The sequence below is a fragment of the Orcinus orca genome, chromosome 2, assembly GCF_937001465.1.
Source record: "Orcinus orca chromosome 2, mOrcOrc1.1, whole genome shotgun sequence".
NCBI classification, from domain to species: Eukaryota; Metazoa; Chordata; class Mammalia; order Artiodactyla; family Delphinidae; genus Orcinus; species Orcinus orca.
This window is the reverse complement of record NC_064560.1, coordinates 76,327,090-76,342,290: the sequence shown is the minus strand read 5'-3', so window position 1 is coordinate 76,342,290 and position 15,201 is coordinate 76,327,090. Positions and strand designations below refer to the sequence as shown.

The window sequence follows — 15,201 nt, the reverse complement described above, 5'->3', positions numbered from 1 at the left end:
AGGTGGGGCGCTGTGCACTCAGCCGGGGGCTGGCCCTGGAGGTCTGGTCAGGTGGGGTTGGGAGAGGGCAGAGTCTAAGCACTGGGTTGCTTCTCCAGTACTTCCCTCCAGCCGCCCGGCTCCTTTTCAGGATCACAGATGATTTCTGGATCGTTCTTCCTTAACTTAGCCTTAATATCTCATTGAAATTTTTACTTTGAATTATACTTTATATTCCTGTTCTTAATTTTGAAGTTGATTTGTGACATGTATTTCTCTTCTCCAAAAAAGTTTCCCTGAAATCTGAATTTTTCCTCTTCCTCTCCTGTTGCACCACATTGAGGGTGAAACGAAAATGGTTCCTTACCTCTACACCAAAGTCATTTGTAATAAGACTTTGTATAGAAGTTGAGGGAGATTGCTAAATGTGCTAAAGGACCAAAAGGTGCCACTGGAAGCCGATTCGGGCAGGGTCTGAGTATTACCATTAATATCCTTATGTGGAAGTGCATGTCCTCACCTGTTACATTCTATCTAATCATCTGTGAAGTACTTATACCCTTATTTGTCCTTTTAGAAAGGGAGCTATTTCACTGGCATTTATTTAGATTTTCTAAAGATCATTGCAGGTATGTACTCCATCTAGTCTGCCAAGTGAGTGGCTTCTTTGTCTAAAACATTTATTTTATAGCAATATTAGTAGACTAAATCTTTTGGGGTGACATGGGGCGGCACCAGCTAATCTGGGCATAGAGTTGACCTTATTTTTAATAAAATAAGTGCTGCCTCCCCCAAACACACACACATGCTGCACACACACGCACACACACTTTTGTCTTGCAACAGATTTCTTCTTCATAAAAAGAGAAAAAGAATGTAACACAACATTCCTTTCAGCCAGACTTCAGCCAGAAGGTTCCTACAACAACTTTACTGTAGCTTAAAATTTTCAGTCTACAGTGGTTCCAGGGGATTTTAAGCCTTTCAGAAGCCTGCCAGTCAATATTTTTCTCTTCTCTGTATTTATGCCTTTAGCACACACACTCTGTATTTCAGATAAAGCTTACCTAGACTTCAGTCACTATGAAAGTAATGACCACAGACAGCTTCTAAATTGTTTTGAGAAATGTTTTCCTGAAAATGTTTGGGGACATGTTGTCCTATCGAGTCTGTAAGAAATAATCAGTCATGCACGGAAGACCTGCTTTCATAGAGGACTCCCGATGGACCTCGCTCCCCTTGTGCAGGGTTTTGATAGCTAAGAATAAAATGTACACTTATATACTGGTGTTCTGGGGAGTAAAAAACAAATGACAGCTATATCCTTTGGTGGAAGGGTGTGTATTCTTTTTCAAAATGTGCTGCTGATTTTTACATTTTAACATGTATCCTGGTCACAGGAACACAAGTATATTGTATTGTGTCTATCCACATCAGCTGTGTTCTTCTGCACTGAGATCTTCCAGTTTCTTGATACTTCGTATGCATTAAGACTGCTGTTAATCATTAATTCATCAGCTCTCTGTTGAGTATCTTGCAGCGTGTCAGGCACTGATCTGGATTCTGGAGATGCAAGCAGTGAACATCTGTGCCTTTTACCGTGTGCACTGGTTCCCTGCTGCAAAGCTCTTTGTCGTAGTCTGTTCCAGCTGCTAGAACAAAAATACTGTAGACTGAGTGGCTTAAACACTCAGGAGGCTGGAAGTCCAAGATCAAAGTGTCAGCATGGTTGGGTTCGGGTAGGGCTCTGCCTGGTTTACAGATGGTTGCTTTCCTGCTGTGTCTTCATAGTGGGGAGACAGTGCTCTGGTGCTTCATCCCCTTATAAGGGCCCCGATCTCATCATGGGGGCCCCACACTCACGGCCTTATCTAAACTCAGTCACCTCCCAAAGGCCCCACCTCCTAATAGTGCCACATTGGGGATTAGAGTTTCAACACATGAATTTGGGGAGACACAAACATGCAGTCCATAGTACTGTTCTTGTAGGATTTCCTTGCACTGTCATTCTGGGTCTCTCTTTTCTTCCTTCTGTGTTGTACTCCTTGTTTCTGGGATCCTATGTCATCTTTCCAGATTTAACCCCTCATTCTAGATGGGCACATCCTCTAATAGCTTCCTGGGAAAGAATGAATGCAAGGTAGAATTTGAGTCCTTCAATATCTGAAGCTGTTTGTTCTCCCCTTTTACTTGATGGATAGTTTGGTTGGGAAGAGAATTCTATGTGGAGAATAATTTTCACTCCTCCCACTTTTGAAGGTATTGTTCTTTAGTTTTGTCTGTGTTTAGTGCCACTCCAGTTTCTGAATTATTTGTATATGGCCTTTTTTCTCCTCTTTGCAAGTTTTTAATAGTTTTATCTGTAGTGTTCCCAATTTGTACTCTTTGTTCTGGGCACTTAGGGTTCAATCCAGGCACCTGAGTAATTTTGGACCCATGTTTTGTGTTTTCTTCCCCATGTGCTTTCTCTTTCTAGAGTGAATACTTTTCTCTCCTGTTTTTTTTTGTTTTGTTTTTCTATTTTCTGGAATATTCTTCAACTTTATCTTCAATCTCTACTCTTTTTGTTTTGCTATTTTATGTTTAATTTCAAGAGCTTTTTTGTTTTCTGATTATCTTTTTTATAGTATTCCATTTTTGTTGTGCAGATACAGTAGCTTCTCTTTGAATACCTTATAATTTTTGGTTTTTTTGTTGTTGAGTTTTTCTTCTAGTCACTGCATTGTTTCTATTTCCACCAAGCTTTTTGTTTCCTTGTTTTGTCTCCATCTTTCCCATTGGAACCCTCGTTCAACTGCCTGATGGTCCTTGGCTGTCAATTGTCATTTGAGGCTGAAGCATTGAAAAACTAACTAGAAGCTCTATAGGCAAGATTTTTTTAAACTAGTATCCTTGCTGTAGTGATCAACTTTTGGGTGATGTTTTTTGTTGGAGGACTGTAGATATCTATGGGGCTATTTAGTTGATACAGAAAAGATGCTTCCAGCCTCCTACTTGGAATGAGAAGTGGGGGACCAGTGTTCTGAGAGCCATTTGGGAGAAGAGGACTGGGGGGTCCTACTGTTTAGACTTTCATTTCCCCTCTACTGTCAGCCTTGAACGCATCCCTCTCTAGGTGTTAGATTTCATTTGCGGACAGATTGAACTTCAGGCTTATGTGCTTATCAATGAAGTAAACCCAGAGGAGTAAGGGAAAATAACCTATAGACAGTGACATTCAGGAATAACTACTGTAAATGATGAATGTGTTAGGGCTTCCTTGGTGGCACAGTGGTTAAGAATCTGCCTGCCAATGCAGGGGACATGGGTTCTAGCCCTGGTCCGGGAAGATCCCACATGCTGCAGAGCAAGTGAGCCTGCATGCCACAACTACTGAGCCTGTGCTCTGGAGCCTGTGAGCCACAACTACTGAGCCTGCATGCTGCAACTGCTGAAGCCCGTGCGCCTAGAGCCTGTGCTTTGCAACGGGAGAAGCCACCGCAATGGGAAGCCTGCGCACCGCAGCAAGGAGCGGCCCCCGCTCGCCGCAGCTAGAGAGGCCCCACACGCAGCAGTGAAGACTCAACACAGCCCCAAATTAATTAATTATTTTTTTAAAAAGATGAATGTGTCAAGAAACCGCCAATATTTACTACTCACCAGTCCTAGTTTAGTTGCAACAATTGATATGCAACCCTGCATGAATTCTGGCAACAGACCCATCATCTAAATGCCGGAATAACTGGGAGCGTGTTTTTGAAGTTGCTGGGCATCTCCCACCACCCGCTATGGTGGTATGTGGGGAGGAACTGTGGGGCTCTCACTGCTCCATATATCCAGTTCCTCCAATCTCCCTGTGTTCAGCCCCCGCCTCCACCCGCCTTGCAACACTGGTATCTTTCCGCAGGGTTCTCAGGATTAAATAAATTGGCTTACTCTTCAGAGCAGTCTGTTGGGTTTCATCTTCCTTCACTCTCCATTTTCTTAGAATTTTGGGACATCTCTTCTCTACTGTGTCTGTGTCTCCTACCCCATTCTCTTGGTCCTTATGGGTTTATTCCTTTTGCATTCTTTATTCTCTTTTAAGAGTATTTGGGAAGAGAGAATCATGTGGGTTCTACCACTCATATTCTTAAGAAGATTGGTTTTGCTACCATGCAGAATTGAGGAAGGAACAGTTCTGCAAGAAGACCCATTGGGAGACTGAGACATCACCCAGCAGGGCAGGAGCAGAGCAGGGTCTGAAATACCCGGGGAGATGGGATTGGCAGCACGGGGAGAGGAAGGAGCACCACCTGCTTCAGAGTATTCTTAGTTTTGGAAAGCAGCTTATAAGGCCAGACTGATGGCTCAGTGTGCCTGCATTCTTGGAAACATAAAGGGACCTTTCAAAAAAAGACGTGGTTCTTCATGCTCATTGTTAAAAATTTTGAAATTATAAGCAGATAAAATGGAAGTAATATGTAATTATAACAAATATTTAAAATCTCTGCCAAAATTGTTAGGAAGCCTTCCACCATATAGCTTACGGTAGTGACTGTAGTAGTCCCCGACCATGGAGCATTGGGTTGTTGCTGAGTTCTTTGCTGTGGTGGGCATGTTGCCAACCTTTGAGTGCCTCTCCTCACACAGTGGTGTCCTCAGGTGGAGTCATGGAGTCAGGTGGCTTGCCCAGCTATTTGATGCATGTTGTAAAGGCTAACTTTGTTAAAACTGGAAAAATGGCCTCAAGTTGTTGGGGCATACAGGGGTGAGGGTCAGAGGAAGGAAACGACAGCATTTGTTTTAGCACCTGCAAAGAATTTTCCTCAGTGTTTCTTCATGGTTTTGAATCCTCAGATGACACTCACTTGTCACCTTGCAGCCATGCAGTTTGTACCCAGGAATCAGCCCAGCTAGAAAATGAACAGTGAAAACACTTTCGACAGGATTTTCATTAAACCTCTTTTGTTGTGACCCATCTGAGGAGTGAAATTAAAAGAAAGATAAATTCTTATGGTCCTTATGATTTGATTACCTTGTCATTTTTCTTGGTCATCATTCTGTGGCCTGTCTATCCAGGGTTGGAGGAGTTCGGACATCAGTTTCTTCAAGCCCTCTTTCAGCAAATCCCAAACTGCTTTATTTTGGTCCATGTATTAAGTCAAGAATTTGAGTAGCTAAGTGCTGCTTGTGCTGAGAGAAACAGTGAGTGGACACTTGCACGCTTGTGGGGGTGCCCGCTGCACACTTGAGAAAGGTGGTGCTCTCTCTCAGAGGTGAGAGACACTCTGCTTCCTTTCCTTTCCTTTTCTTTTTTTTCTTTCCTTTTTTTTTTTACTTGACTGTCTTATCTAAGTAATGTAACGTTTGGAAATCATTTCAGCGGGTAATTCCGTGTATGCACATACCTCGTTTGTTGATTGTAGATGATGTTGGAAAGCAAAGTCAGAAATGGTAAGGGCACTTGCGAGGAGGTGTTGCAGTTCCAGGCTAGTTGCTCCGCTGAGGACAAGACACAGGTGGTCAGCGTTCAGCAGACTCATGGCTCCAGGGAATTGAGTGAGTGAGTGGGTGCGTGTGCAGCCCCTGCTCAGCACCGGCAGCGTTACTTGTGTGCTCTTTTTTTTTCTTTTAAGCCATTCTTCAGAAGCCTTTCCCTTCTTTTTGCTCTTATTGGCTTCATTTATTGGTAGCTTGTAGTAATTGTATAGAAGAAGAAAATGGGGTGTAAAAATGCTAATCTGTATTTTTCTATTATTATAACTTTAGTGGCTCAAGGAAAAAAAATCAAAAATACGACTGTCCAAAGGCCTACTTGATCCAAATCCATGCACCCTTATCAAGAGTTAGTATTTAATAATATGATCAAGAAAAACAAAGTTGAGCCACAAATAAAATAGGACTAGTTTATCAGATACCGACCACAAATGTTTTTGTTTTTTGAGATTTTTTTTGACATGGACCATTTTTAAAGTCTTTATTGAGTTTGTTACAATATTGCTTCTGTTTTATGTTTTGGGTTTTTGGCAGCTAGGCATGTGGGATCCCAGCTCCCCTACCAGGGATCAAACCTGCGCCCCCTGCATTGGAAGGCAAAGTCCCAACCACTGGACTGCCAGGGAAGTCCCACAAGTGTTATTTTTACTAAAATTTTTTGGAAATTTTTGTTCTTTACTCTAGAAGGCTTTGTAGAGCTCACCATCCTGTTGCTTGAATGTACTGGAGAATTAAGTATATTCCCTATCTAGCTTGAGGGAACAGACCCAGTTTTGGCTGATGGATCTCAAACTTTTGTTTCTCCCAGTCAGTGTCCTAGAACAGAGGGAGAGTGGGGTGGGATAATGAGTCCCCTTGCCTTTCCTGTCCTTCAACTCCACACTCTGAGCCCCCATGTGCTGGCTCTGCTGGTGCTCGAGACGTGGTGCTTAGCAAGCAGGCCCTTTCCTGCCTGCACAGGAACACAGAGATGTTTAAAGGATTCTCCAAGTGTGCTCCCAGTAACCTCGCAGACCCTTGGTTTTACCTACAGCATGCCCTTCCCAGTTGCAGGCCTCTTCCTGCATGTGGCTGGATGGCTTTCCTTCTGCTCAGCTCCCTGGAAGCAGCATTAATCCTGCGCTCGGGTCATCCTCCTGGAGTTCTCCTTTTCACTCCACCGATGCAGTTTATTCCTGTTCAGATGGCAGCTCCTTTTGGGTGCCAGTCTTCAGGGAGGGGACCTTGGCTCCTAGGTCCCCTTCACGGGCTTGGTGGGGACCAGCAGTGGCATTCTCTTCCAGGTATGTTGAGTTGGTGTGCTGTGAGCTCAGGATTACACTTTTACTTCATGGGAAAACCTTTTCATAATTCTGTTTGCCTACAGAATTGTATTGGCTAACTCTGGTTATTGATGAAGTCTTGTTTCTTTAAGTGGTTTATAATTCTTCTGCTCTCATTGGACTGCTGTAGATCGGGCTTTACCTGGGATCTTAGATATGCTCTGACTCATTTAGAAAGATTTCTAATATTTAGATTTTTTTTTTTTAGAGTATGCAGGTCTATAAGGAAATATAAGAATAGAGGGACACTCAGTCATGTAATACTAATAGCAATCTTTTTTTTTGTTTCTTAACAGATGCAGCAGCTTTTTTATGAGAATTATGAACAGAACAAGAAGGGGTACATTAGAGATCTCCATAACAGTAAAATTCACCGAGCCATCACACTGCACCCTAACAAAAACCCACCCTACCAGTACAGGCTCCACAGCTACATGCTCAGCCGCAAGATTGCTGAGCTTCGACACCGCACCATCCAGCTGCACCGAGAGATTGTCCTGATGAGCAAATATAGCAACACCGAGATTCATAAAGAAGACCTCCAGCTGGGAATTCCTCCTTCCTTCATGAGGTTTCAGCCCCGCCAGCGAGAGGAGATTCTGGAGTGGGAGTTTCTGACTGGGAAATATTTGTATTCGGCTGCTGACAGCCAACCCCCTCGAAGAGGGATGGACTCCGCGCAGAGGGAGGCCTTGGATGACATTGTCATGCAGGTCATGGAGATGATCAATGCCAACGCCAAGACCAGAGGGCGCGTTATTGATTTTAAGGAGATACAGTACGGCTATCGCCGAGTGAATCCCATGTACGGGGCCGAGTACATTCTGGACCTGCTGCTTCTGTACAAAAAACACAAAGGAAAGAAAATGACGGTGCCTGTGCGGAGGCATGCGTACTTACAGCAGACCTTCAGCAAGATCCAGTTTGTGGAACACGAGGAGCTGGATGCAAAGGAACTGGCCAACAGAATCAATCAAGAATCCGGATCCTTGTCCTTTCTCTCGAATTCCCTGAAGAAGCTTGTTCCCTTTCAGCTCCCTGGGTCCAAGGATGAGCACAAAGAACCCAAAGAGAAAAAGATCAATATATTGATTCCTTTGTCTGGACGTTTTGACATGTTTGTGAGATTCATGGGGAACTTTGAGAAGACATGTCTCATTCCGAATCAGAATGTCAGGCTCGTTGTTCTACTCTTTAATTCTGACTCCAACCCCGACAAGGCCAAGCAAGTTGAACTCATGAGAGATTACCGCATTAAGTACCCGAAAGCCGACATGCAGATTTTGCCTGTGTCTGGAGAATTTTCAAGAGCTCTGGCCCTAGAAGTGGGATCTTCCCAATTTAATAATGAATCTTTGCTCTTCTTCTGTGACGTTGACCTTGTATTTACTACAGAATTTCTTCAGCGATGTCGAGCAAATACAGTTCTGGGCCAACAAATATATTTTCCAATCATCTTTAGCCAGTACGATCCTAAGATTGTTTATAGTGGGAAGGTTCCCAGTGACAACCATTTTGCCTTTACTCAAAAAACTGGCTTCTGGAGAAACTATGGGTTTGGCATTACTTGTATTTATAAGGGAGATCTCGTCCAAGTAGGTGGCTTTGATGTTTCTATCCAAGGCTGGGGGCTCGAGGATGTCGACCTTTTCAACAAGGTTGTCCAGGCAGGTTTGAAGACATTTAGGAGCCAAGAAGTAGGAGTAGTCCACGTCCACCATCCTGTCTTTTGTGATCCCAACCTTGATCCCAAACAGTACAAAATGTGCTTGGGGTCCAAAGCATCAACATATGGGTCCACACAGCAGTTGGCTGAAATGTGGCTAGAAAAAAATGACCCAAATTACAGTAAAAGCAGCAATAATAATGGCTCAGTGAGGACAGCCTAATGTCCAGCTTTGCTGGAAAAGACATTTTTAATTACCTAATTTATTTTTCAAAATTTTTTTGTATGATCAGTTTTTGAAGTCCATACAAGGATATATTTTACACATGATTTTCTTACAGAGGACTCCTTGAAGATTGAGTTTTTTGAACAAAAATGTGATCATGTTTGCCTTTTGAACACATTTTCTTGCTGAACATTATGTAGCAGACCTGCTTAATTATGACTTGAAATGTACCTGATGAACAAAACTTTTTTTTTAATATTTCTTTTTCAGACCTCTTTGCTATAGTCCTATGGCAGAAAACATGAACGTTCCTGCAAAGTATTATTGTAACAAAACACTGTAACTCTGGTAAACGTTTTGTTGTAACTGTTAACTTTGCACAGATTCTACCTTTTGTCTTTTTTTACAGCAATTTTTTTAAGCCATTTTATGTTGCAGTTGTCAAATAAAGAAATGTGATAGTAGCTGTATCATCATCTTCAAGAAAGCTTTCCAAAGGTGATTGTTTCCCCCAATCTTGTCTCATTTTTGAAGGTTTTTCAAAGCAAAGGGAGAAGGGAAAGCACAGTAAAAGATAGATGGCTGTTCTTGTTGTAATTAGTGTGGCCTAATGGACCTGGCATTACATTTCAAGAAGGGTCTGGCATTTTCTCTTCTCCAGACCCTTCTTTTTAAAGGGTAAAATATTAATATTTAGAATGGCAAATAAGAATTATTGTCATAAATCTAATGTATGCAAGCTAAAACAAAGACAAAAAAAAAGACCCAACCCTAATGAAAGCATTGGGGGGAAATGTATCAGATTTTGATCACTTCATCCTGTCCGTGTTATGTTGATGGAGATGGGTGTCTCATTCTTTAATTACTGTTTTGTTTTATCCTTTATATCTGAAATACCTTTAATTTATTTAATATCCATCGTTTAGAACTCTGCCATTTCCCAAGTACCTGTTAGTTATTAGTATTTATGTGTATTAGGAATGTTTAGTATATTTCATTTGCAGTAAACTGATCTCCAAAGATTTCCTTTTGAAAACTCTTCTCCCCCTCCTTAATTTTTACATTCCTTACTGTTTTACTAAATATTAAGTGTTCTTTCATAATCTTGGTGCTCACGTGTTTTGGGGACAAAAGTGAAATGAATCTGTCATTAAACCAGAAAGTTTGTTTTAAATTCACAGAACAAATGTGCCTTAAATTTTTTTTTCATTTAGATTTCAAACAGTAATAGATTTGCCATTTTAATATACATCATTGGAGATCTGCTTATTTGTAAATAGCCTATTGCTCATTTGGAAAAATAAACCAGTGGACAATATTTTTCTATTGTACTTTTCAGAACCATTTTGTCTCATTACTCTTGTTTTAGCTGAAGAATTGTATTACATTTGGAGAGTAAAAAACTTAAACACTGATTCATAAGGTTTTTCAAGTTATTTGAGGGGAATATTTGTATGCACTGCAGTTCAGGAATGAAATGAAACTTTCAAGTGCCTCTTCCTTTATTTTTTCCTTAGAATGTACTTGTCACCTTTTGTTTGTTCCTCTTAAAGAACTTGCTGAATCTTGTGTTTTATAGAACAAAGTTCTTCAAACCAGGTCCAAGCCCCATCTGGCTTCTTGGTACAAATGTACCTTCCAGGCCTCCTTAGTGCACCTGCCAGGACAGTTAAAATCTGCATTTTAACAAGTGCCCACGTGATCCTGTGTGCACGAATGTGCTCAGGGTTTTAGGATGGATCTAGCTACAGGATAAATTACCTGCAGTTGGCATATAATCCAAGAATCAAAAAAGTAAGATCTTTGATGCCAAGGTAGCAAGCTTTGTGGATGCAAATTACACTCCCAGGACAGGTATTTACCATGTAATGACAGTGAAGATCCAGTATAATGACACTGTGCTCACAGTACGAATTGCTGTCATTCATCCTAATTGCCATTTGCTTTGTGGGAGTGTTTAGTTTTTCCTTGGAAAAAAGCAAAGACATATTTATTCCTCAGTAAGGAAGAACATAATATACATCTTGATGACAAAGTCACTTAAATTGTCTCTCTTTACCATAATAAGGAACTGTAGGACAGGGTGTGAGCAATTACTTTATTGAGCTTCAATGTCCATCAGATGTCCTGGTGACACTTTGTTAACACTGGCTGTTTCCTTCCCTAATCCCACTCTTGCCCACGTCTGTTCCTTTTCCCTGACATCACCGTTAATGTCGATGGAGGTGCTGACCTCCCTTCATCAAGACTCCATCTCCAGAAATGCCGTTGGACCCCTTCACTCTGGTCCTCTTCCCTCGTAGTGCCGTGCCTGGATTCTGTGCCCACTGGCCTGTGGGCTCATTCTCCACCTGGCCACTCCCTCTTCCTAAAGCACCCCTCCAAATCAGCAGCTCTGGTGCCCTCCTCCACTGCCCAGAGAGTGGATTCTGTAGGACACCCTTCAGGGTACTGCTACCAGCCGAACTGGGCTCTTCGTTTGTGAGGACATCAGTCTCTCTCCTGCCTGTGCTTTCCCTCTGTCTGGAGCTCTCTCACCACCTTACTCCACTGGCCACCTGGACTCATCTTCCAGGAGCCCGTTGAAACTCCCCCATGGTCCACTCTGGTGTCATTTCAGACCCTTCCAGTGTGGATGTGACGCAAGTGGACAGTCTCATTGGACTGCAGGCCTGAGTCTCTTTTCTAGGTGGTGATCCAGCATGCTGGGCCCTCGTGTCTGGAACGGCCAGCAGTGCCCCACGCTACCCCAGCCCCTCCATCAGTGCTCCATTCCCCGCCGTGCACTCCTCCCAGCAGAATGCCCTCCGTCCTGCCTGCCCACTGCTCCCACCTGGAACTCCATGGCCTGTGACCCTGTGGGCCCCACGCTCCTGACCTAAGATGATTCCTTCTTCCCTTAAACTTGGAACACTTTCTAGTTAGACCTCTTTGCTTCGTTTGTTACTTTAGACTTTCTCTTAGCTTTCATTACTTTACAGAAAAGTATTAAGAAAATGAAATGGCCCATAACCCCCAAGCCAGATAACTCCTGTTAATAATTAAAAATTAAGGATAATATGTGAAGGTGGTGAAGGGGGGTGGGAATCACAATACACAAAGGTGTGAATGGCCTCTCCCTCCTCCAACCATCCAGCCCTCAGGCCCTTCCCGCAAAGAACCACCAGGTTTGTGGGGTTCTGGTGTGGAGGGTGGGATGAATTGTATATAGGCTAGCATCAGTAGCATTTTAAAAATTCATTTACACAGATGAGGGGGTACATGCTTGCTTGGGCACATGGATCTGTGCCAGCCTTTGTTGCCACAGGACGGACTTACGGACTTGGGTTCTGAGAGCAGGCTGGGTGGGCTTCCTAGGCATTGTGGTTGCATGTGTGGGAGCCCTGCCCAAGTGGAGGCTGGAGAGCCTTGTATCGCAGGGCAGACAGCGCAGGCACCTCACTTCTGGAAGGTGGCATCGCTTTCCCAACACTCTGGGCCAGCATGAGAACACACACACAGACCCGAGCGTGTGGGACTTTGATGGTTGGAGACAGGCCACGTGTCACACAATGTAGGTCATGTGATGGTCCTCTTGGTGTGAGGGTGGTGCCATCGGTTTCAGAGTCTTGAGAGCAGAAGGGCTGGGTGGTGCTGGTGAACTCTCGGCGGGGCCCTTCCTGAGCCCAGACACAGAAGAAGCTCTGACCCTCCCAGCTGGTCTTTGTCCCACTGCCCCAAACACCATCAGTTCAGACAGTCAAATTCTTGATCTCCACAGGTGAGTCTGTCCTCGCCTCCTTGCTGCCCAGCTCTCTGACCACACCTATTTCACAAAGCCCAGCCTCAGCCTGATACAGCTGGAGCAAAGAGGAACTTGCTGTGCAGACAGCAGACTCAGGGGCATGGCTAACACACACCTTCACCCCCTAATGCTCACACCATTTATCATGATGTGTGACCAGGCTAAGTGACAGTCACGTTTTGCCTCAATTCTTGGGCTTTGAAGGGTCACCTCCATACTTTGGAGGTTCAGGTGTTATCTGCAGTCATCTCCGTTCACTACTCAGTGTGTCCATGGGGTAGGATATGTGCCGTGGGGTGCCACAGTCTCCACACTACCTCCCAAGGATAGTGGTCAGGTTAAGAGAACAGTGGATTTACAGAAGCTTTTCTTGCCTTATAGAAACTTCCTCTTCTTCAGGAAGATGACACACCTTTGGGGCTGCCTACCCACTGGACGGCTTGCCGGTGGCTGAGGGGCTACGCCCTGGCTCCAGACCTCCAAGGTCTCCCCTGGAGCTTCCTTGTCATGGAAGGAAGCAGGTGCCGGCCCTCCCTGAGGGGGTTAGGCTACATTACTGCATGTAATCTCAGCTGCAAAGGAGCTTCTTGCCACAGTGACTGGGGGCCAGCGAGGGATCTGTCTGTTGAAGTGGCTGTACGTGGCTGTACATGCCTCGATGGGTCCCACTGTGCTTTCCCAGCCCTCGAAGGATGTCCCTGTTCTGCTTGAAGGAAAAGGCAGCTCACACCAAATCTGCTTAGTCTTGTTATAAATACAATGAAGATGTAAATGTTACAACGCAATGGATCAAATAATAGCAACTCATTTTGTGTGACTTTCAGTAGGAAAAAAACAAAAACTTATGTTAGTGTTGCTATGCTTCAGGGTTTTGTTTGTTTTTTCTACAGGGATGTATGTGTGGAAGAGGGGATGGGTGTAAGATGTTCACAGGAAACCACAGGACCAACCAGATTTGGGGCTGGCTTGTCATCAGTGCAGTTAAACCACTTAAGGCCCTGTTGTCAGATATTTTTTTAATGCATTCCATTTACTATTCATTATATTCCAGTTATGAGGGTCTTCTTTTTTTATTATTGTAGACAAAAACAAATTTTTTTTCTTTATGAATATTCTAACTACATTTCCTTTAAAATGGTAAGAGTTATCCATTATACGTGCCTGATTTCTAATGAGAAAATATAATAAATTGATTAAATCTTTTAATAGTGCAAATTAGGCCATATCTGGACTCTGCCTAAAGCTGATGCATCTGTATTGAATTTCTCTCCATTAAGCAGTCTACCACAGTTAATTAAGTCAGTGATGCCTCTGGGCTGCCACCTCCTCTTTCCTTTTACTCGTTTGCCTCAACCCATTACCCCATGTCAGGCCCCAGCCCCCCGCATGCCTAGCTCAGTACACATTCCCACTGCAGAAAAGAAAACACTTCTAGTCAAACTCAGAATGACCTTCAAATTGATTAATTCTGAATTAAGTTTAGGTCTTTCTTTGGGCAAACACTTCTGTTACATAACTAAAGGAGAGATCTCATTCATGTGCTCAAAATGCCCTCTGCAAACTAGAAATGTACTGTTTCTAAAACTGCACATTCAAGTGATCACATTCGTGTTGTGAAGGAAACACTTCGGATTTTTAGATGAAGCCTGTCTCTTCCATTGTAAATAACATTGTCATCACAATGCAAACATAGATTTATTGGGAAGTAGAGAACGAAAAGGAATGACCTACAATACCTTCCTCTTGCACCACCCTGTTCCCACTTTGGTAACTTCCTCTGGGGTTTTTGTAACGTCTTTATAGTTTGATGTACGCGTACATACAATTTGGCATCTTGCTCCCCCTCCCCCACTTAAAATACATTAATTCTCTAAACTTATCTTTAAAGGCCCTCGTCTCTCTTAGAATTGAGAATTTCCCTGCTCTTGGTTGGCCACCTTGAGTGTCCTGTTCCATCTTGGATAACAGCACAGATGAAGTCTTTTGTACAAAGCCCTCTTCATACTTTGGATCATTGGATAGATTTCCAGAAGTAGGTCATTCACTTCTAGGGACCTTAGTGTTTGGCCGTTTCTGACCTAACGTTAAGTCATTTGGTATTTTACTCGGTCAACGCTGGCATTTTGTACCTACTAGCCACTCTAATAAAACCTTTTAAAAATAAACCTGAACAACTAAATGACCTTCAAGAAATACTATGGGAATATTGCACCCAGTGTCTTGGTTACATCATCCTGTGGAAACGGAAACCACAAAGCCAACTCTGTTGCTGCAAAACTTGAGTCACTGCAAAGTGAGAAAAAAGGCAGAAAGATTTACTGATGACTCGAGGGTTGAGGAGAGGCAAGTTGCAGACAGATGGAGATGGCCTGTTTGGGAACGAGGTACATTTCTCCACTCCCAGGTCACAGATATTTGTCCCAGGAGATCAAAGCACAGGGCGACGTACGGAAGTGGCAGCTCAAGATAAGAGGGGCGTTTCCAGACTTTGAGAGGCGGTGGATGTCTGGGAGGGTGTGGACATGCCCAGAGACACCAGGCTCCATGCAACCAGAAGCGAGTGCATTTTCCAGAGAGAAAAGTGTACATTTGAACACAAATGGGAATTAGTTTCAGTCTTCAAAGATGAAACCACTGACCCCTTACCTATATTGTAGGCAGGTTTTGAGGTTTCATTCTATATCTTAGATAACATCATATAAAATATATATTAATAAACAATTTACTGTTACTTGGCTTCTGCGCTACCTGGGAGCTAAAGCCCATG

General features: G+C 43.3%; 1 protein-coding gene across 2 annotated transcripts in view; it reads left to right on the top strand.

Moving 5' to 3' along the window:
- Positions 1-10,065, top strand: part of CHSY1 (chondroitin sulfate synthase 1) — a 74,925-nt gene extending 64,860 nt beyond the window's left edge. For both annotated transcript variants that reach the window (XM_012533710.3, XM_033431420.2), the window contains exon 3: positions 7,055-10,065. In XM_012533710.3, the coding sequence (XP_012389164.1) occupies positions 7,055-8,647 (1,593 nt within the window). In that variant the 3' untranslated portion in view covers positions 8,648-10,065. The remainder of the gene's footprint in view (positions 1-7,054) is intronic.
- The last annotated feature ends 5,136 nt before the right edge of the window (positions 10,066-15,201 follow it).